The sequence below is a fragment of the Rhea pennata genome, chromosome 4 (genome assembly GCF_028389875.1).
Source record: "Rhea pennata isolate bPtePen1 chromosome 4, bPtePen1.pri, whole genome shotgun sequence".
NCBI lineage: Eukaryota > Metazoa > Chordata > Aves > Rheiformes > Rheidae > Rhea > Rhea pennata.
In genome coordinates, this window is record NC_084666.1 from 51,623,201 (window position 1) to 51,646,312 (window position 23,112).

Below are 23,112 nucleotides of genomic sequence, written 5' to 3' on the forward strand. Positions count from 1 at the left end.
GTGGCAAACTGACAGACTGACAAGGAGTCTTGAATCACACTATTCTCTCTTCACTTTATTCAGATTTATGAACATGCAGAAACCATTTTTTCTACTTCAGGCCTGTTAAGCTGTGTCTAACCACCAGTACCAGGCCCCAAGGAGCCCGGATCAGGGGGCTGACTGGAAGGCCAAATCTTCTCTCTTTTTCTTAATGTGTGTGTTTGCTTCCAGTGGAATTGAGAGCATACGGAGGTTATTGCACATCCGTGTCTTGTTGCAGTGTGCAGGCAGGATGTGGCCAAAATGCACAACACAGTAAGAAAACAGTTCCTCTGAACCATTTATTGCTTATTCAGATTCTTTGCATAGTTCTGCCTTTTGATATTTAAATAACATACAAGCATGTCAAATGAGACTTGAGAGAGTGTATTTGCTGATCCCCAATTTTATACTAAAATTTGTGTCTAAGATTTATGAAAACTATAGATTTACTGGCTTCTAAATATGTCATTTACTGAACTAAGAGTCTGGTGCTTTTTGCAATTAATTTTTCAGGAATGATGGTTGCCTCCTCTTCAAAAGTAGAGGAACTGAGTCATAAATCCTATAAAGATTCAAATACAAAATGAGACTAGTTACTGTTGTTCTTCATAGAGGAAGGAATAAGGAACATTTCTGACCTTTTTTTGTTTGCTGTGCAGTGTATCATCACAACCTGTACTTAAGTGTAAATATACAACCTTCATCCTTTCCTAATGCTGCATTTTCCTGGAAGAATACAATTTTATCCAGAAATACTTCAGCTGATAGGCATTTAATTACATGAGTGTGTAAATGAGTGATTGTTGCTACATCAGGCAGAACAGTAAAAATATTTGAAATACTAACCAGAACAAAGCAATAAATAAAATGTACTCATTCACTTAGGACAATTAAGTACTTACCTGAAAAGACCATATTCAAGTCAGAATTTTCCATTGCAAGTAAGAACCTATACTGTTACTAACATTACTATGTTAAAACCAAAATACACCAATTTTAGCCAAACGCCATGGGATAGCCATTCAATTTATACATTTTTCACTTCTTTTCTATTGCTTTCCATTTCTGAGTGAATATTTTAAGACCAATTTTCACTAGGTTCTAATACAGGAAAAAAATTAGGTCTAAAATGAGAATTGAGGATTTTTTTGCCAGCATTTAAGATAATGTGCTAGTAGAACATAGTTTTATTTTCTTTTAAACAAATCTGATTATCTATTTTCAGTTAGATATAGTATATAAATGGATTTACAAAAATTATATGCCAATATATGCTCTGCCAAAAACAATAGTGTGCCCATATTTGTTATGTAATTTAGTAATTCAGTGATTAACTTTGATCTATAAGGGTTAGGGTTCTTTTTTAGTATTGAAATACGATTCTAGTTCTCTCTCTAGTATGGGCACTGAGGAATCTTGGCTTCCCATACAACAGAACTGCTGGCACACTGCTCTTTGACATCACTGGGTTAATACAATGTCCCTGCGCTACCCTCTGCAGCCTTGGAGCTTCTGATGTGGATACTGTCAAAGACAAATAGATCACTGACAGAACATACACCCATCTAGTTACTCTGCTCAATTAGACACCTACGTAAACCTATAAAAACATGGTGAGAATATCGTCACTGCAAGTTAAACCCCATACATTGACCTACCAAACTTGCATATTTCATACCCCAGAATCACTATTGGACAAGGGTTTCAATCAACCAGACGAAAATTGTGCCGGGCTAAAATCAACTTTTTTCTCCTGTTTCTAGACTCTAGCATCAGCCATAGCAATTGTCATCTCTTTCGGAATAAGGATGAGACAGATGAATGGAAACAATTCTTCACTCGCTCATTTTAATTTTCCGTTTCAACTGTGTAAAATAAACCAACCTGAGCACTGACTCTCACTTCAGAGGCTCCTGAAGATTTGTGTTAAGATATGTTGTGCCCTATGTGTAAAGCTCAACAATTCCCCCACTTCTAACCAAGACTGAATATAATGGGTGAATGTACCCAGTGTAGGTGAAGCTGTTCTGAATTTATGGTAGTTTATCTTGGTTATCTCTAACTTATTGGGAGATGCAAGCAATCCTGTGCTTATATATCATGCACAAATTCAGGAAGGTGTCCTTATCTAAAAGGGTGCATGAATACCTTTAGTGCACTGCTGAATTTAAGTGTTTGTATAAGAACTAAGCGTTCAGAACTAAGAGGTATTGTTTTGGGGATTTTTCCTTCTCGTTCTGACAGAACAGAACCTGAGCTTGCAAAGTGTGCAATAAGAAGACTTAGGAAGGTCTATCTATTTTAGATCAGTTACAGGAAGACAATAAACCACCACAGTTATTAGAGCTATGCATGCTTGAATGCTTTAATATGCTTCATTAACCTGAACAGCGAGCAGTAGTTCCAAGTAGAGAGTATGACAAGATCTTTTGTAGTTAGTATGATCATTTAGTTTTCTTTTAAATGGGGCATTATCAAAGCTGATTTTCTAAAAGAAAGTGTTGTAGATTATGGTAAACAATGTTGCTTGTAATCAAGAAATGAGAGAGAGGTTATTGCACTGCTAGACTCTGGGATTTTTCTTTGTTTCTTGCTGCTGCTCCTATTTTTTCTTTACTTTTCTTTTTTCCCTTGAATATTAGAAGGAGATAATGATGAGTTGTTCCAGAGCTCTTTTATATTGCCAGAAGTGAATTGTTAGTTAATTCTAGTTGAAAACTAGAAGCCTTCACGATAATGGGAAGTAAGTGTGTTTGAAGCTGAGAGGAACAATCCTTTGACTTTCAGAATGAGTATTTGTTTTAGAGATTAGTATTGTTTCTAGAAGTTTTTAAACAGTTGTAGTTTCCAGTGCAAAGAGTTATATATGTGTATGTCTATATTAGGAGATAACACAAGACTGCATTTAAAACCATCTTAGATATTGCCATCTTAGAATTGCACTAGCTGTAAATGTATACAATGCCATAAATATATATGACAATGTAGTAAACAATCTGAAGAGCTGAAGATTTGTCACAAAGCTTTGAATATTATTGTTGATTCCGTGGGTTTTATTTTGTTTCTTTTTTTTCCTGGCCTTTAGCCAGCGTGAGCCCACTAGGATTTCCTAGTAGGATTTCTGTAGCCTCTCAAAGCGATTGATCTTCAGCATGTCAAAGTGGAAAAGAAGCCTTTATCTTCATCTGCCTTTTGTAGTTTTGCTATAGGTCCTGGTCTTCTTGCTACTTTCTTTTCTTGACATTCCCCACTGCAGAGGGAACGTTTGTAGACTGGGTGTTAGGTAAGACTATCAATGGGGATAGAGAGATTGTTTTGCAGTATATCTGAAACTCCTTTTTATGGGACCTCCTTGCCTTGCCAAAATGAGCATATTCATAAAAAACCTCTGTCTGTTCTTTATAAGAAAGCTATTAGAATTTAGAAACGGTAGTTAAAGTTCTGTGTTGATCCTTAGATCCTTAAAGAACACCCTCTCCACGTGCACACTAAAATATGTATGAATTTAATGAACACTTAAATGTTTGGAGTGTGTAATTTCTTAATGTTTTGGATTTTATCTTCTTAGTTTGCTACAATAATTTCAGTAATGAAAAGTGTTTGTGACAATACTATTGCACAACAAAATATAAAAACTTCCGTACTGTATTCTAAACATTAACTAACAGTAATCTTATTTATATGTGATCTAATAGCTCATTGCTTCTTGTTCTATTTCAAACCATAGCAGCATATATGTTTATAAAAAATTTATTCTTCACTAAGGGAAAATGAATGCTCATTCGTTTTTTTTTCAAATTCTTGCTTCACCAGCTGTCAAAATTGAATGAAATACACAAATATTAGAAAGCTTGCTCTATTAAGGCTTCAGTTCTGAAAGATTCAGAAGTGTGATTACACTCTTCTGGCTTGAAGAACTAGGTAAGGCCCATTAAAAATGCTAGCTTCTTTGGCTGTACTCAGTGATAGCCGAGTGATATTGATCTTCTATTGATCAATGCAAATTTGGCAGAGGCATCTACAATGTTAAGGTAGGCATACCTGAAAATAAGCAAGTGAAAATACAAGTACTTGGCACATGCCAGAATGTCAGCCTGGTAGTGGCACTGATAGTTTTGAGTAATACTGGCACTAGGTAGCTAAAGAATTGTAAACAGAGAGAGAGAGAGAGAGAGACTGTAAATGTTATTCATCTGTATTTTAATTACTGATTCTTCCTCTAATGTAATTGTACAGAGGGAATTCTGTTTAGCAAAATTTTATGCTATTACAGCACTGGAGATGGCAATGGATTAGCAATTTCTAGCATTTAATTATGAAACGTGTTAGCAGAAATCTCTCTGTTGCAAGATGATCAATTCTCTTTGTGAAAAGCTTTAAGTGATATTGTGTGATAACATGTGTTTGTCCTAAGCTTGTGGGCTCACTCTCTATTTTTTGCATTTTACTGGAAGGAGCATGTTGAACTTTTCATTTAGGGTTATTCTTCCGCTCTGTCTTGGCCCTTGATGCTAACTCTCAAAATAGCAATTGCAGTTTAAAGAAGAATGCACATCTGTTACTTCATCTTTAATACACACCTCTGAATTTGTCTTGAAATTACAAAATAAATCTCCACTGTGTTTACATGTATTGATGCTCTATCTAGAATCACTTTCTTGCAATGTGACTAATACCAGTCAGTTCGTGAACTCTGTAGAAACCATGTATAAGAATAAAATGGAAACAGAAGATTTTAATCTAAAGCAAAAAGCTGAAGGTTGTGTTATAGCACTGGAAACAACTGTGAAAGATAAGCATAAAAGAAAAAAAATCTAAATAATATTTTATAAGAGAGATCTTCATTATGTGCTCCAGTATTTTTGCTGTCTCAGGGTTCTAGCTCTGTAGCCTGATAACTTATTACAGATTTGTCTCGGAAAACTGCTTTAAACTTCGTTTTCCCTCTGCAGTTGTTAAAAGGTGGAATCTGCTTCCTCCTTTGTCTTTTCATTTATTTATTCTGTTTCTTTCTAAGGGAAATTTACTTAAGTAACCCCAGACTTTCTTGTTGCACACAGCTGTAATAATTCAATTCTCCTCTCTGTGCTACAACCCTGAGTTTACATTCCTGATTGCTTTATATGGACTCCTCCTACTTATAAATGCCCTTCTTGCAGGTCAAAACATTAAGACTGTCAGGAAATTTTAGAAACATTTGTTTTTGTGTGCATTTTAGTAAACTTACTTTTAATTATCTTTCACTTTTTCATTGAGCTCACTAATAATAATAATACAGATGATGTTTTATTTTTAAAATACTTTTTCTAAACTACTCTCTTCCTTTTAGATTTTTGGGACCTTGCAGTCACGCATTTATTGATTAAATTATGGACTTTATAGGTCCTTAATTAAATGATAAGGGCTTCTACTTACTCCAAGTGGAAAATCCTTTTAGGTAAAAGAGCAAAACAATTTCAGTTACAAATGCTTCTGCAGATTATCACAAATTTATATGTATGTGCCTTTTGCTCTCAATCCCTTCTACAGGCTAGAGTCCCTTGGGCTTCAGTTGCTGAGAGACAATGGTGGATCATAGCAAACAAGTCCCGCTGAGTATGGGACTCAGCACAGTCTAAGAATCGAATGGGAGAAGTGTCTAAACAATGCCATTTGACTTTAAAATGTAGGATAATGCTGAGTTTTGTTAAAATCCCCTTTTTCATTTTTGTCAATTTTATTTTTTTCTAGTAAAACTCTTGCAAAATCCATAATTTATGTGAAATTTAAATGTTTTTTTCAATAGATACCAGTAGAAAAATGAATTGTTAAGTAGTTTCTGAGAATAGGGACAATCTTTTCATATTAAGTTACATATCATTATGTTATAAAACAGACTAAAATAACTTTTTGAGTATTACACTGATGTTTGATTTTCATGCTAACTCCCCTGCAGATATGTTATTAGATAAGAATAGCAAAGTTCTGAAATTTCAGCTATTCTTTTGATAGTGTCTTTTCATGTGGTTTTCCTCCAGTTTTCAGGTCAGTTCCTGAAACTGGACAACAAAAGCACCAGCTTTTGTGCGTGTGTGTGTGTGTGTGTGTGTGGTTTTTTTTTTTTTTTTTTTTTTCCCCTTCAGATGGTCTTACACTGAGTGGCATTATTGAAGTGTGTCCTTATGTCACTTTTAACAAGTCTAACAGTCTTTGTTCACATGGTGAAGAAACAGGGAGTCTTATATATAATCTGTGATAACTAAGAAGTTCTGTACATGAGACTAACAGTACTAGCTCTATGTCACTGCTTCTTACGGAAATGGATCTTCTGTAAACAATCTTGAACTTGCCTTATGTGAGAATGTTATGCAAAAAGCAGGAGTTCAAATAACCATTATTCAGACTGAAATGTTCCTAATCTGGATATGATTGTAGGCTATTTAATCAAAGAAGGTCTAAAAATTACAAAGATAACTTTCAAGACAGCACAAATCCAGTTGTTGTCTAGAGAAGTAAATATATTCAGAAGTTCAAATAACCATCCTTTCTAATAATTCTTAATGTACTTCAGGCACTTTTTGATTCATAGATGAAGATGGCATACCTTTACATATAGGGAGATGTAACGATATATTTTATATATATATCTTCTATTTTTTAATCTTAATAGCTGTTTTATACAGTAGAAAGCCACTATATAATTACTCTCTTCAGCATAACAAGGGGCCATCAGGATTTGTCATTACTGAAAAAGTTGTTGTTTTTACTGGATAATACCTTTCCCACAATTCATAGTTTTTGACTGATTTTTTCCTTATTACTGATGTCACCTTCTGATTTCTTGTGTTCCCTTTCAAGACTTTGCACAAGTGTACTCACTAAACTGTGTCCCTACTTCTTAATACTCTTCCAGATGTCTTTATTCAATGAGTAAACTTTGAATGGCCTCCTTTTAAATTTTTTTATACTCTCCTGGTAATGTCGTCTTCTGGACTGTCCTGTATTCTTAAACCTTCTCTTTATTCTATTATATAATTAACCTTTTTTGAAAGCAGTTACATTCTCATTGCAGGAAATGACTTAGACATGTACAAAATCCAGCTTCTGGAACTTCATCAAAGACTATTATATGCTGAAAAAGAAAACAAAAAAAGATCACATGAACTGAACAGTGCCCTAGGAGAAATTAAACGTGTAGTTGCAAAAGCGGTGAATTCAACAACAAATCGTACAGGTGTGTATGTATAAAAATGTATTATCTTAAAGGATTGAAGTTTTGTGCACTCATGTTTATTTACCACTGGTGTAGAGAGAAAAATCATTGATTTAATGATATCAGCATTAGGTAAAAGTTCCTTTAAAAAATGAGTGGGAAAGCAATCTCTAACCACTCACTATATGGAATCTGTTACTAATTAAGCAAATGAGAAATAAACTGTGATCAAAATAGACTGCGGTGATGTCACAGTGGTAAACACAAGTAAGTGCTGTTCACTCGCTTTACAGTTTACTCGCTCTTTTTTACTGCCAACTACAGAGCACTAAATAAGCTATTTTTACCAGCTTTTAGTATACCATTACATATTGATATATACTAAGGCTGTAATTTTGGGAAGAGAGAGGTCTGCTTTTTTAATTTTTTTAGGAAAATGGACACCACAATGCAATTAAGTTTATTCCAGTGATCTGGTTTCTTCCTGTTTTTTTTTAAAGTTCTTATTAATTTGTTTTACGAAACCCCACACATTAGGTCCTACTGTCTTACAGCCCCTACTTTTTTAATCTACTGTGTGCACTGATAGTTGCAGATAACAGACTAGATGATTCAATTCCATCTCCTAAAAGAAACAGTGTAGGTGCTTATAATTAAATGCTTAACTGTTAGCAGCATTGTGGCCCTGTAAGTATTTATACAGTAGAGAACATGTTGTTGCCGCTAGTAGCCTCACATACTGTGGACAGAGAGTTCATGCCTAATGCATGTAATAACAGTAGAGCTGAGTGCAAGTCTCCGTCCTCCTGCCATTTTTTTTCTTACTGAAGGCAAATGAACGTCGGAAAGTGTTGAAGTTGTTGTCTGTTCATGGGATTCAAAGGAGAAATTTCTTGAACATCGCTGAATGTTTTTTCTTCTATTTTTACTTAGTCTTCTGCTTCCCATTCCAATCATGTTTTGTTACATGTAGTAAAACTAATATCCTTTGCCTAGCCCTTGATGGAGATTATAGAAGTGGAGAGTCCTTGAAAAGTTAGGAAGGCAGTAAGAAAAAAGTTTCTATGCAGCAAAATTCCAATACATTTAGTGGCAAAGCAACGTGGGAGGAGTTGAGGGTGTCTTTTGTACACAAAGGTCTACACATACGTATTAAATTGTTTTTGAAAACTGAAACAGCATTCTGGAGGGGGGAATCTCTGATAATTTGTTATTTTTGGTGAGAGTATCTTGGAGGCTGAAGAACTTCAAAAAGATATTGCCTACTTGGTAAACTTCTGGCTATGTTGATCTAACTAGATGAATAAAGATGAGTATAGTCATTTGTAGGGATTATTTTAAGTAACTTTTGATGGTGGTAAATTTGGGAATTTGTTGCAGATGGCTTTCTTAGGCATAATGGCTTTCCATTTAAGTCAATAGGCCTTGTGTTGTTCTACTGATTGTGGAACTGTGGGTTTTCAAGTTTTCTGTATTTTGGAAGGCTGTTAAAATGATTTTGTTGGCTAAATTTACTTGAGATATTGTTCTGATATCATGAAGTCCCCCAGCACCAGCCTCTTTGCACAGGTGATTAAAGTATCTAGGGGAGGCACACACTGAGGTATGAATTACCTGAGGCAAATTCATGGGAGCTCTTTTTTCTTTCAGGGCAAGACATTCACCTTGTGAGTAGTAGCAGGGTATAGATAAATTCAGTAACAAAGAATGACAGACAAAATTGTAGTATGAGAGCCATACACTGCCTATGTTAGAAAGATAAGATTTAAGCCTTTAGATGGCTGGTTAATAGGTAACCTGGAGTGATTTTAAATTTTGTTTCAAAGCAGTTTTGTTGAAGATTAGAAGGACCATTTACAGTTCTTCCTCTCATAAAATCTAGTCTTCCTTTTAATCCTTTCAGATACCTCCCCTTTCTTTAGTTGCATTGTGCCTGTCATCTGTGCTCCTATGGGTATCTTACATTAGCTATAAATTTTTTTTGCAAGCTTATAAGTGATTTTATAATAATTTTAGAAGTAGATTGTTCAGGTTTTAGTAGCTCTTTAAATTTTTTCTAAAGAATGTTTAGCACCACTGGAACATTCAGGAGTGTTTATATAAAGAAATATAAACTAGTAAATGAATGTTGTCTGTTTTTTATATAGCTTCTTTTTTAAAATAGGTTTATATTTAAAGGTCACACTTTAGTTATTTTAACGTTAATAAGTACATTTTTTTTATCTTCATTTTGAAATAGTAGAGAATAAATATTCCTTCTTTTTTTTTTCTCCATTAATATTACAGTCTTTTGTTTCTTGAATTTTTTTTGAAGGCTTGAACCTGGTTGTCCCTTTTTTGAAGCCTTAAGTCTGATTGTCCTTTTTGTTATAGGACTTTTATATATAATGACTTCTGATTGGACCCTTCATGCGCATACTGAAAATTACCATGTGTTACATTCAAGGGAAAGCATTGAACTCTATTAAGTTAAGTTACTAAGAAATTTATTAATCATAATCAGTATTTCTTTTTGTTAGTTAAAAAAACAAAACAAAACCAAACCAAACCTGAAACCTGTGCAAAAGATGTACCATTTTTCTCTAGCTGTATTTAAAATAACTGTTTATTGTGTTTTAAATTAGGCCCAGTCCTGCAGCTATCTATGCACTGAGAACTCCAGATGGAGTTCCACAGAAAGTTCAGGATTGGAGCTTTATGTTATTTTCTGGCTGTGAGGTGGATCAAACAATGGGATTCTCAACTAATTGCCGTATTAGGGGTTCAGTCTGATTGGGGTGTATATGTGCTATTGTAATGCATTGCCATAAATTCATTCCTGAGATCTAGTCAGGCCCATTCCTGAGATATGCTGGAGAAACTGGGAAACTTCACTAGACTGAAATAGGAATCAATTGCCAGACAAGCTAATTATTAACCATCATGAAGTACTCATGTGAAATATAATCTTTTCTGATAAATGGTTCTGATTGAATAACCTTGTGTGTGGTAATCTAAAATTTAATTGAGGAAAAGAATTTGAATAATGGTCTTTGCAGCTGGATTTTTATATTATGTATGTATGTGGATTTGTTGTTTCTTTAAGATGATATGAAGTGGAAATTATTAAATCTCACCAGAAAACTCCCCATGCGTCTTACAAATATGTACTGTTATCTACCTCACCTTCGAGAATATGAAGGTTCCGTTTTTCCAAATGTTGTTATTGGGCAACAGAGAACTGGAGGTAAGAAATAAAAATTGATTTATATTTTGTGTACATTTCTAGAAATCTATTAAATTCTATCAATGAAACATACTCAAACTTTGGAGGGTTTTTTTTCCCCTAAATTTTAAAATGTTGACAAATTGAATAAATTTTCACAGAGTGACAAAAGCACCTTTACCACTCCCATCCCAATTTCAAGTCCTCACTTCTAGGTATTCTGGTAAATCTTTTCAAATATCAAAAAATAGTCATAATTGAAAGCAGTATCTTTTTGTTCCTAGTCATGTTCTCATATGACTAAGATGCATTGACTGACATTTTCCCCACAGAATTAGTGTGCTTACAGAACCCAAGAATTTCCAATTTGACATATATTAATAAAATTCCAATGCAACTTCTTCATGCATGGAGAAAAACCAGTGAATTCCAATGAACCATAATACAAATGATTAAGTTACAGCTTCTCCAAGCTCTTGGGTAGTAGGTAAAAAGAATAGCCAAAAGGAGCAAACAAACTGTAAACTGGTCAACCATTTGTCTGTTTTTTGTATTTGTTGAACTTTTGACTTTTTTATGTAAAGAAACATCGGCAACACTTTTGATTTAATTAAGGAAAAATTTGGCACTGCCCAAGACAATGGGTATTTTTCTACAGTCTTCTCATGAGTATGTGTAATTGTAGCAATGTGATCTAGTGCAGTAGTTCTCACTGAGTGCCTGAAAACCAGTGTTAGTCTACCAAGCATCAGAAGGTAGTTAGCAAACAGTTGCAGAAAAACCTTGGAAAACCAAACACATTCTCTAGCAAACAAAAAAGTAGTAAGTAGTAAAAGAACACAATGTTTATTTATAAATGAAAATCACAATAGCAAGACTGTACTTCAACAAGTACAGATTGACCTTCAGTGTGTTAAAAGGAAAGCTAAAACACAGTGGTTTAGCAATTTACATACTGGAAAGGAGCACTGGAACTTCTATGGTTTGAATTGACATTGGCACCATTAATGAGCAACTCAGTATCTATTAATTTCCTTCAAAATATGCTGCTTCCTTACCAGCCTCACAAACTTTCTATGACTAGGAGTCTTTTCTACAGGTTTATTGAGTCTTATTAGGTTATTGACTTCTGGAATGCACTCACTGATTAAAAAAAAAAAAAAAAAAAAAGAAAAGAAAAGAAAAGAAAAGCAAAAGAAAGAAAGAAAAAAGAAAGAAAGAAAAAAGAGAGAAGTCCTGCTTAAAAACTGATTATGTCATACAGCATGGTTTTATCAGCAATGCAGCCTTTCCCAGAGTCTGTTTCGGTTCCTTTCTTCTTATTATTGATTATACCTAAGCCATCAGTTCACATTTAAACTGCTCAGAAAGCAGTTTTGAGCTGAATTCCTTACTGAGATATATAGCACTTGCTTCCTTTGAGAAAGTCATTTGCTCACTAAAGCAGTCTTGGGTAGCTCTTAACTACTTGGATCTCTTCAACTCCATACAGACAGCTAGGACAACTTTTTCGATATGTGCTTTTGAAACCCAATAGCAGATGCCCATGTGTTTGACAGAGGTAGTAATGGTTGTAAATTGTTAAAATAACTTGCCATCTGCACAGCATAAATGCAGTGCCTAGAACACAGATACAAGCTTCTCTAACCTAAGCCTAACTAGAAGTATCTCCTCTTTCAGGTAGCAAGAAAAATTATGTTATAGTTCTGTGGGAATATTAACTGTCACCAAGTAAGCCAATCAGTGAATGCTTGTGGTTATAGTTATCTTCTAACAGGATAGACCTGTTCTTGTGTTCTCATGGTTATGTCAAATCAAAATTAAAGTGGAATTAAAATTTCTCTTTATTTGACTTAAAATGAAGTGATGGACTTCTGTCTTTGCAGTCTCACTGGTCATGGGTATTCCTACAGTGAAAAGGGAAAAACAAAATTATCTGATGAATACACTGCATTCCCTATTATATGAACTTTCTGAAGAGCAAAAGAATGACTGTGTAATAATCATCTTCGTAGCTGAGGTAAGTTAGTATGGAAACATGCAGTATGCTAATAAAAAGACAATGTGAAATTTGTGTCTTAATATAATGATGTAGGAAATTCCACAATATATTGTCAGCCAGGACTTCTGGAGGGATTTCTTTAAGGGTGGAGTAAATAGAAAGCAGTTAGTGCCTCAGTCTTCAGATGTGGTGAAAAAAGACCTGCAACTCAAATGATAGGAGGGGAAGAAAGTCATAGTTACAAACACAGTTGCTGCAGCCAGATTTTCAGATAAAATCTTATGACCTTTTACTGTCTCTGAAAGTAATGTATTCTGTTACAAGAATGAAAAGTAAATCCTCCCAGGAAAGTTTCACAGGACCTAAAAAATTTAGACTTACTCAGTCTGACAAAAATACCTTGACATGTTGAAGCCTTGCCTTCTGCATGTGAACTGGCATTTCTTGTGAACAAGAAAACAGTTTTAAACTGTTCAGAGACAAACTATCCGTATTTGGAAAAATAAAGAATACTCAATTTAAATTGTTAATGGTAGGTAAAATTTCTCAGATTTCCAATATGATCAAGATATTTTGGAAAAAAAAATCATAGAAGGGAAATAGCTAGTGACTTGCATATGACAGACTGGAGAATTACTCAGACCTTATATTTATTCTTCATATTTCTTTATCCTTCTATAAACAATGTTCAGTTTCATGTATGTATTTATTAAGAGTTAAAGTTCTGGTTTAATCACTATTTATAACAGCTTTTGCAATTGTCATGCTATATTCAGATCTTGGCTTCTCCTTTCAGTTTTGATCATGGTAATAACTAGGTAGGCCCAATTCTCCTGGCTCCTTTTCCCCTTCAGCTTAACTTTCGGGAGCTGAGATTATTTTAGAGTAGTATATTTCCCAATGAGAAGGCTCAGCAGCACAAGATTTGCCCAACTGCCATTCAGTTAAAACATTCCTGTATGCTGTTTCAGAGTTCTTTGAGTTTTCAAGCGTTAGCTTCTAAAATGGTAAAGTTTCCCACTTTGGATAGTCCCAGAGCGGCATGTTTAACAAATTGTAGTTTAGATAGTAATTTCATGGTCAGTTTAAACCAATTTAAGATCCAACGGCTCCTATAAGAGTCAATCTCTCTCTTCTCCCTTCCCCAACATCACATTCTTGCAACTTCCAAATTAGAACTGGTTGATCATAATATGAGAGGTGATAAGATAGTGGAGAAGGGCAGGCATGTTCACTGATCATGTATCCACACCTTCAGTTTCCCAGAAAGTTTTAGAAGATCTGGTTAAATGTTTACATGATGGGTTAAGTTGGAGTAATTTATAGGCTGAAAGTGAATAAAGTTTGTTATTTTCTTCTTGTCATGGTTCTTTATTTACCACATCTGATCTTTTTTATTTATTGCAAATTAAAAAAAAAAAATCATAAGACAGGCCATACATTGCTTTGGAAATCACATCCATAAAACTTAGTACTGTTTGATGTAGTTAACGATGCTTTCCACATTAAAAGACATTAAAAAAATCATTTGACAGTAGCAATGATAAGTATATCCTCATAATTCTCAGACTAAGTGCCCTAAGTTTATTATATTGAGAAGAAGCTCTATGTAAAAATTACGGATATTGTAGCTTTGGGAAATTTTGCTCGGGTGACTCTTCTCAGCAGCAATAGGCTCTCTTTTATGATTTTTGGTTGATTTGAAACATTTATTTTTATTGACAGTTGTATGACTCTGCTTTTCTGGTATAACTGGAAGCTGTAAAACAGTTTTCCTAGAAAATGGCTTGAGTACATGAAGAAGCAGTGAGAAACCAAAATGCAGAAAGCATAGCTAGAGATAAATTGGTTCTATTTTCAATTAGATTAAAAGTTCCGTTGTCCTGAGATCTCAACACTGTCTTTTAGTAGAAATGTTTCTCTTGCTTGCAATGAACAGAATTAGAGAACAGAAATGAAGTGGCTGCATGTAAATATTCCCTACAAAATGTTATTTAATACTTAATACAAAATAGGTGAAATTTAAATATTAACCCACTTCTTTTTTCAGGCGAATGCAGAATATGTTAACAGTGTTGCAGAAAGTGTTAGGACAAGGTAAGTAGTATACTGTGTAACACGGAACAGTTAATAAATACATTTCCAGTATTTATGGAAAGAATTAGAGCATTTCATCAATAAATTATAAAACTATCATACTGAAATGGAGCTACTATGAAAAAAATCAAAGGTGCACTCTATTTGTATGTGCATCTGTGAAATTCAAACACAAAGATGTATATCAGTTTATTTTTCTTTTCTCATTTCATAAATATACTTTAACTAATCAGGTAAGGCCTCTGATAAATATTTACTTGAGCCTAAGTCTTTTCCCAGTGAAATTAATGATGCAATTCAAAGCACCTGCGGCTGCGTGCGTTAAGTCCCCACTGACTATAGTGCTCTGCAATGTATTCTGATATCTTCTATGTTTTGTAGATGTTTTTGTTTCCTAGTTTGCCTCTTTTTACATAAAGGCAATGGATTTTGGACACCAGTCAGCTTATAATATTATGTAATGGATAGCATGAGATGCCTATCCTTTGCTATGCCAAATTAAAGTAACAGTTATCAAATGAAGGCTTGGATTCCATTGCTTTCTTTTTGCTTTCCCTCACCACTCTTTCCAACAGACATTTCATGTGTGCAAAGAAAATGTAGAGCAGCTTGAGAAGAACAACTGCTAAATTAAACTGGGCAAAAAATACATTCAATACATTCATTGATAGCATGATTTTGTCTTACTAATGCTGCTTTCCAAGAAATGGTATAAAGTATCTAATAGCCACAGAACAGATAAGGCTAAAGCCCCTGAAGGGCAGGTGACTAAAAGAGAGCAATAGATGGTATCTGCGTTGAGTTGTAGTGCTGATGTTGCTGGTTTTCTTTGGTGCACAAAGTTGTTGATGAGTTACCTACTGTGTGGCCAGTATTTGAAGTGAAACTGCTTCCCCCCTCTCTCCTTCTTTAAAAATGAACCACAACAAAGCTCCCAATCTCTGTATCAATGTTTTATTACAATAGTAAGAAAAAAATAGAACAAGATCTCCCAAAGAAGTTTCCTTCTTTCCATCATTTTTTGAGGCTTTGGTGCAGATTTTTCTGCAGATTCTCCAGACAGTGTTTACACTGCAGTTTTCCTCCAAATGGCTCCCCAAGCTCAGCCTACTAGCTAAGTAATAACAATAGCTTTCTCCCTCCAGGAGGTTTAGTTTGTTTAGCTTGAAGAGGGCTACTGTAGCTAGGACCAGGTGAACATACAGTCTTCCTCTGTACTGTTTAACACCAGAAAGTACAAGTACAGTGTGTACAGCAAATTAAGCACTTGCCTCTTTTTTTTTCTTTTTTCTTTATGATTGTTAGAAATGTTTCTGTAGAGCAGATGCTGTTGTCACTATTATACAGTAAAATTTTCATTCTGTCTTATCAGCATACTTTCACTGTGATACCTTTTAATTTTTACTGTTTTTACTGTCTTTTTTCAGTAATCATAGAAAAGGAGGAACGTAGGACTGAGAAGTCCTCCTTATTTAGTGATTCTATGCCTATTAAAAACTGAATAACTTATTTTACATATTCTAGAATGGGGGGGGGGGGGATATCTTAGTTCTAGCTATTGCTCCCAAGGTTGATTATGTATTTTATTCACTAACTTTTAAAACGCAAAATATAATCCTTGGAGTATAGACTGGACCTAGACTCCCCATACCAAACCCGCAATCCAAGAGAGTATCATTTTGGGTAGCTGTAGGATTAGAGCTAAAAAATAATAAGGAAACTAGTAGCTCACATGGAAAGGGTAAGTTTAGTGTGTAGTTCTGGATAATGGGTTTGGTTGTAAATTACAGCTGCATTTCAGGAACCATCTCAGGATTTTATGCATAAACACCTATATATCTAGGAGAGGCAAGATTTCTGAGACACACTTCTCTTCCATGTTTACTGTGACTTGAATGAAGTAGTGTCCTGCCTGTTCTGCTGGTTGTCAGAAGTCCTTTCTTGGTTCCTAATGTCTTGATTTCCAATATTGAGGGCTGGAGCACCTGCCCTAGGAGGAACGGCTGCGAGAGCTGGGCCTCTTCAGCCTGGGGAAGAGAAGACTGAGGGGGGATCTTATTCATGTACCTGCAGGGAGGGTGTCAAGGGGACGGGGACAAACTCTTTTCAGTTGTCCCGTATGACAGGACAAGAGGCAATGGGCAGAAATTGAACCATGGGAAGTTCTGCCTGAAGGTGAGGGGGAATTTCTTCCCTGTGAGAGTGACGGAGCACTGGACCAGGTTGCCCAGAGAGGTGGTGGAGTCTCCTTCTCTGGAGATCTTCAAGGCCCGCCTGGATGCAACCCTGTCTGACATGCTCTAGGTGACCTGCTGAGCAGGGAGGTTGGACTAGATGATCTTCAGAGGTCCCTTCCAACCTTACCCATTCTGTGATTCTATGATAGGTGATTTGGGTTGCTTGCTGGAGTTGTGAATCTTACTCTGAAGGAGCAAACCTAACTTTTAGGAACTGCTGTCTTTGGTTGCCTCAGAAAGACTTTTGAGGAATGGAGTCTCACTGAACTTCTCTTTGTAGCTTCCCTGGTGAAGTCCAGTCTGGAGTCCTGGAGGTTGTTTCTCCTCCTGCTTATTATTATCCAGCTCTTTCCAATCTGAAGAAAACATTTGGGGATTCAGAGGACAGAGTAAGGTAATAAAACTATATAAAACCTAAGAATTCTTTCTAAGAGCATAGAATGGAAATTTCTGCAAAAGTCAATATTGTCTGAGCTGATAAAGTTTGTGAATTTCAAAGATAACGGACCTTAAGTGTACTTTTTTGAATTATTACGCAAGGGAGTCTTGAGAAAAGCTATGCTCATCAGCTATTGCACATCAGCTTCAGGGTTAGAACCAAGACTTCTTCTGTGGGTCCAGACTGTAGCCATTCCACAGGTTTTAAACCAGATGGAATATGCTGAGTGGTGATAGGCTAGATGATCCAGTAACAGAGGACAAAAATAGGAAAATGTTTTATCTAATGATCCGGGGAGGGGACTCTGAGAATACCCAAAGAAAACCTCATGTAGCCTTGTAACTAGCTAGTAACAGCTACTACAGGTTTAATGACCTAACCTTTGGTGATTGTACACTTTCTTTTCTTCTGGGGATTTTATTGGCTTACGTGCACCAAATTCATTTAGAGATTGCAACCTAACAAAATTGATTTACTAGAGGAAAATAGTTTTCTTTTGACCAGCAATAATGATAATTTACTAGGAAAATTTATTTCATCTGATTTTAATGTACTTAGGAGCTACCCAAACAATGCCAGCAGGAAGGCCGCAATATTTAAACTTTATGAAGAATAAAATCAGAGTGTATATATATGTATACATATATATGTATGCATGTATATGGGACTTATAGATAAGCCTCCTATTCTCCAGAGCATAAACGTGTTTATGTACTTATATTTGTCTGAGATGATTAGAGTTGAATTAGATACAATATAAATACACTTTGATGTTAATTGTTCTAAATAGTTATGAATGACTCACCAAGATGATCAGAGGGCTGGAGCACCTGCCCTAGGAGGAACGGCTGCGAGAGCTGGGCCTCTTCAGCCTGGGGAAGAGAAGACTGAGGGGGGATCTTATCAATGTGTACAAATACCTGCAGGGAGGGTGTCAAGGGGACGGGGACAAACTCTTTTCAGTTGTCCCGTATGACAGGACAAGAGGCAATGGGCAGAAATTGAACCATGGGAAGTTCTGCCTGAAGGTGAGGGGGATTTTCTTCCCTGTGAGAGTGACAGGGCACTGGACCAGGTTGCCCAGAGAGGTGGTGGAGTCTCCTTCTCTGGAGATCTTCAAGGCCCGCCTGGATGCAGCCCTGTCTAACATGCTCTAGGTGACCTGCTGAGCAGGGAGGTTGGACTAGATGATCTCCAGAGGTCCCTTCCAACCTTACCCATTCTGTGATTCTATGATTCTATGATTCATTATCTAATAGCAACTTTATCCTTTAGTAAAATGAGATATTATACTTAATGGAGAAAAATCTATATTTACATTTGAACTTGAAAATGAAGTTTATCAACCTGCTTCTGTGTTGCTGATCAGTAAAAACACTCAATTTTAAAGCATTTTAAATTATGTCTAAATAATATTTTTTCTTAAATCTCTGTTCTTCATAATATAATGAATAGAATCTTTAAGTCATTTAACATGAATATGCTTATTAATTAAATGTTTTATTTCAGACTGAGTTGCTACAAGTTGAAATATTTTGATTAATTTCCATTAAATTTTAAAGAGAAGTTGAATTATTTACAAATGTTTATATTAATTATAGAGGAAATTTTAAATCAGGTTATTTTAGATCAAAAAATACTACTTATTTTACTCTTATTCACTTAACAATGAATTAGAGTGCTCAGCTTTATGATTTATTGTTTTAATGCTTTTATTGTACAAATAACTCTTGTAAAACTGCAAAATAGCTTATCAGAATTTGCTGCTCACATTTAGGTGGAGAACTAAACAGAATTTGGATTATAGCTTTTTAATGCTATATGCCCAACCTAAGGGAACATTTTATTTACAGGTATGTTCACAATATGATTAAGTAGCTGTAATACTGATTATTTCTGTGATGATATACATTTTGGAGATGTGTAAATACATTAATGTAGTTTAGAAAGAAATATGAAAAGGAAAATACTTTCCTGTCCAATGCCTATGCTTCTACTGTACATGGGCTATGTATTACTTTTCTGTTGCTTCATTTTAACTTCGCTTAGGTAGATAAATAAGAGGAACAAATGGAAACCCATTTATTGCATATCATTTAAGGAATTTACCTTTCTTTGCAACTGTGCATATGCCTTTTTCCTTCAGAAAGTACTGATGAGTAAAGGGAAATAAGCTGTGATTACATATTCTGCTGTCCTTCAGATGGCAATTGGGCAAATGGACTAGACAGTTCTTATCTTACATTTCCTGATCAAATGGTGTACAGCCATTGCATAACTTCCTTTGGCAGATGAGAGCATACAAATGACAAATGGCTATAAGCTGAAGCCAGAAAAAAATCAAATTAGAATTTGGGTACAACATACTAAATGTTAAGGGTAATTACATGTAGCATTATTTACTGAAAAAGAACTGACATTGAAATTGCTAAGCAATAGCAAGATGCTCTTCAAGAAGTTATGCTTTAGTTGAACATAAATTACAGGGCTCAGTGGAGGGTTAATTAAATTACTTTTAATGTCTTAGGCTACATAGGATGTCAAACTACATTGTCTAATAATCACTTTCAACTCTCAGCCCCAGAAAAAAACTGTTCCAGGCTCCTTTCTATGCAAAACTACTTCTAATTCATAACCACATCTACGTCTGTTTTGTATCAGTGCTTCTGTATTCTTCATCCTTACTACTTTTTTACGTTTTCCTTCTAGTCTTTCTTGGCGTGATGGTCTCACTGAATTTTTGAGATACTGCTCCCTGCTTTTCCTCTTTTTTGGAGGAAAAAAAGAGGATCCTCCCTTCCCTACATTGTGAGGATTCTCTGAAGTTCTGTTTGATTCTCTGTTCTTCTCCCTTTATATCTAGCCACTGGATAATCCTCTTAGTTTATTTGGTTTTATGCAGAACTTCTTGTAAGTTTTATTTTTCTGCTGTTCTCTACTGTATAACTGTCACCTCGGCTTGAACCCCAGATCTCAGATTGTTTTAATCTCAGTGCATCTTGATCTCAGTTTGTCTTCATCTATTTTTTGATATCTTATCATCAGCAGGAGCTGACAGGGTCAAAACAGATCTCTTAATCTTGTCTTTCAAGTTTCATTCTACTTACCCCTTGTTTCGCTGTTGACATCCGCCATCTCTCCGCTCGTAATAGCGGTTAAATTCATCTGACAGCTGTGGGCCTGCTCCCTCGTTACTGTCTCCCATGAAATATTACTGCTGATTCTGCACTGAGTCAGTTGAGGATGCAAAACTGACAGGAAACTATGGGTTTTTCTTTTCTGATAGCATTAATTTTCTACCTATTTACCTCTCTAAACCAGCTTCCAATGCCATCAGACAAGCAGCAGGAACAGAGAGCAGTTAGATCAGCTTGACTGTATCATTAAACTGGACCCTGGCAACATTTTCCTGAGGGGTTAGACTCTTTGTTTTTTCTGTGTTTTTCACATCCATACCAAATTCAAACCCTGAACTGCTTGCTCCTTAATTATTTCTGAAATTCACTTATTTTCTTTGCATTGTTATGTCTTAACTCCTTGTTTGGACTCATCATCTTCAGCTTTGGTTACTGGAGTAGTTTCTGGCCCTTCTAAACATCTTTTCTTCTCATAAAGCTATGCAAAAATGCAGCAAAGTCCTTTCTCATTCTGTTGATGGCTATCACTCTGCTCTTCTCAATGTCCATCAGTTGGCTCTACAGATGTATCCAGTTTGAGCCTTTACAACTCCTTAAAAGCTCTGTGTGTTTCTGTCCTTCACTGAGCTTCACAGTATGTTCCTTCTTTCATGGCTAATGTTCTCTGAAGCACCTCACTTCCTACTGGTGAGTAGTATGTATCACCAGTTCTTCTCCTATGTTACCATTTAGGCATGACAGAGTCTGCCAGGTTAATCTGCAAAGCTTCTAACTATTATGCTGTCTGTCTTTCCAAACAACTTATTCCTATTGCTTATCAATGCTTTTACAACTTCAGCACAAACTGCTTACTGTCCTCTCCCTTAATTTCAATTTGTTCCCTTTTTAGTTTTCAGTGTTAGCTCTTTAAGGTAGAGACCTCTCCTTTTTTGAAAAAGTGGGAAGCACTCAGCCTGTTATGGTCACTTCTGTAAAACATTTAATGAATGATACTGAAGCAGAGATATCTACAGAAGCTAGGTAAAAAGGCACTTTAGTTTGGTGCAATTTTGGTAAAGACTGTACAGCAGTCAAGTGCAATGCAGTTGTCATTCACATGTGACAGCATCACTACCTCCTCTGCAAGCAGTAAACCTACCAATTGTGTCTTGTTCTGTTTTTTTTTTTTGTTGTTGTTGTTTTGTTTTTTTCCCCTTTCCCCAGCTGGAAGATGATATTATAGCCAAACCTGAGTATATTCAAACTATAAAAAACTTTGCTGCTAAACAGTCCCAAGAGTGGATGATTCTTGAGTTCTCCCAACTTGGATTCATTGGTATGTATTAAGGCCTCAGCAGGGTCAGCTGGATTTGACTCAAACATAGAGCTGTATGAATAGAGTAGGTCTTGCACAGAATTACATGGAAGGACTCACATATCAAAACTTCCTTGATTCTTGAGGAAATGCTAAAATTTTAGAGAAACTCCCTTTTGAAGTCTTACTTTCTATGTTATTTGGCAATGTCTTTTTAATACACAGTCTCCTCAGCATAGGATCTAGTTGTTGGGTTCCCATAAGAAGCAAATCGTTCCACCTCAGGGCACCACATGCACCTGTAGCATGTAGCCTTTGCAAGAACTGAAGTAGCACAACCTATGAAGTATCTGCTTTCCTTTGTGGAACATTTTATAGTGATTTTTTTTATTATTATTTTTATAGTAGTACATTTCTTTATATTTTTTCCTCAGAATTTATTTGTGATATTTATCGCATACCATTATCAGTGCTGTATTGAACAAATAAATTTAATGTAACAAAATCTGCTAATAAAAATATCAGGAAAACTAAATGAATAAGGATAGTATTTTACAAAGCAACCTTTTTCATCTCTAGATCTTAATTTAAATATATTTACTACACTATTGCCAGTGAAATTGCATATCTAGCATTTTGAGGAAGTATTCAGATTTTGTTTCATCTTTTACACTGATACTTGTGACTGGCATATTTGTGTTTAGAACTAGGATATAAAACTGCATGCTTGATCATTTGATTGACTATTTGGTAGTATCTCCACACATGGGATGGAAATCTTTTCAAAATCCCAGCAAGCTGGAGGAAAAGAAAATCATCTCCAAAGCTGGAGTCTATATGAAATTTCCATTATGTGTCAGAACAGCATTCATGTGCTTATGGGTAGAGGAAAGAAAGTTGGTGGTTTCTGTATGGCAATAAAAATATTTGAATGTGCAACTTAATAATGTCTTACTTTCAGGAAAATTGTTTAAATCGGAAGACTTGCCTCTCATTGTGGAATTTTTCCTCATGTTCTATAAAGATAAGCCCATAGACTGGCTTCTAGACCACCTACTCTGGGTTAAAGTCTGCAACCCAGAAAAGGATATAGTAAGTATGTCTATGAACTTATATGCACAAATAATAGTCAAACAATATCAGTGACAGAATAATTTATTTTCAAAAAAAAACGCATAAAAATCACTCAGACTTGACTTACACCATTTGGAATTTGTGAGGAAGGATTTGCTGTAGATCTGCGTTGATCTACACTGGGTCTGAGCCCATTAAAGCCTGTTGAGAGGCCTGATTCGCAGAAACTCACACTTCCGTATCAGAACCATCTCACCTCTGTCAGTTCAGCACATAGACAGAGAAAGCTCACAACTGCCTGCAACTGGTCAAGTAGTCAATGGTGCTGCACCAGAGTAAAAAAATGAAAATATAAACCTGTATAGACTATCATTTCTAATAATATGAAGGTCATTAAAGTATACAATTTTA

The 23,112-nt window shown here is 35.4% G+C and overlaps 1 protein-coding gene across 2 annotated transcripts in view; it reads left to right on the forward strand.

The window, feature by feature from the left end:
* Positions 1–23,112, forward strand: part of MGAT4D (MGAT4 family member D) — a 42,713-nt gene that overhangs the window by 8,887 nt on the left and 10,714 nt on the right. For both annotated transcript variants that reach the window (XM_062574771.1, XM_062574772.1), the window contains 8 exons: positions 7,076–7,237; positions 10,302–10,442; positions 12,308–12,441; positions 14,474–14,520; positions 17,038–17,151; positions 18,974–19,049; positions 21,537–21,648; positions 22,589–22,719. In XM_062574771.1, coding sequence (XP_062430755.1) covers positions 7,090–7,237; positions 10,302–10,442; positions 12,308–12,441; positions 14,474–14,520; positions 17,038–17,151; positions 18,974–19,049; positions 21,537–21,648; positions 22,589–22,719 — 903 coding nt within the window. In that variant the 5' untranslated portion in view covers positions 7,076–7,089. The remainder of the gene's footprint in view (positions 1–7,075; positions 7,238–10,301; positions 10,443–12,307; positions 12,442–14,473; positions 14,521–17,037; positions 17,152–18,973; positions 19,050–21,536; positions 21,649–22,588; positions 22,720–23,112) is intronic.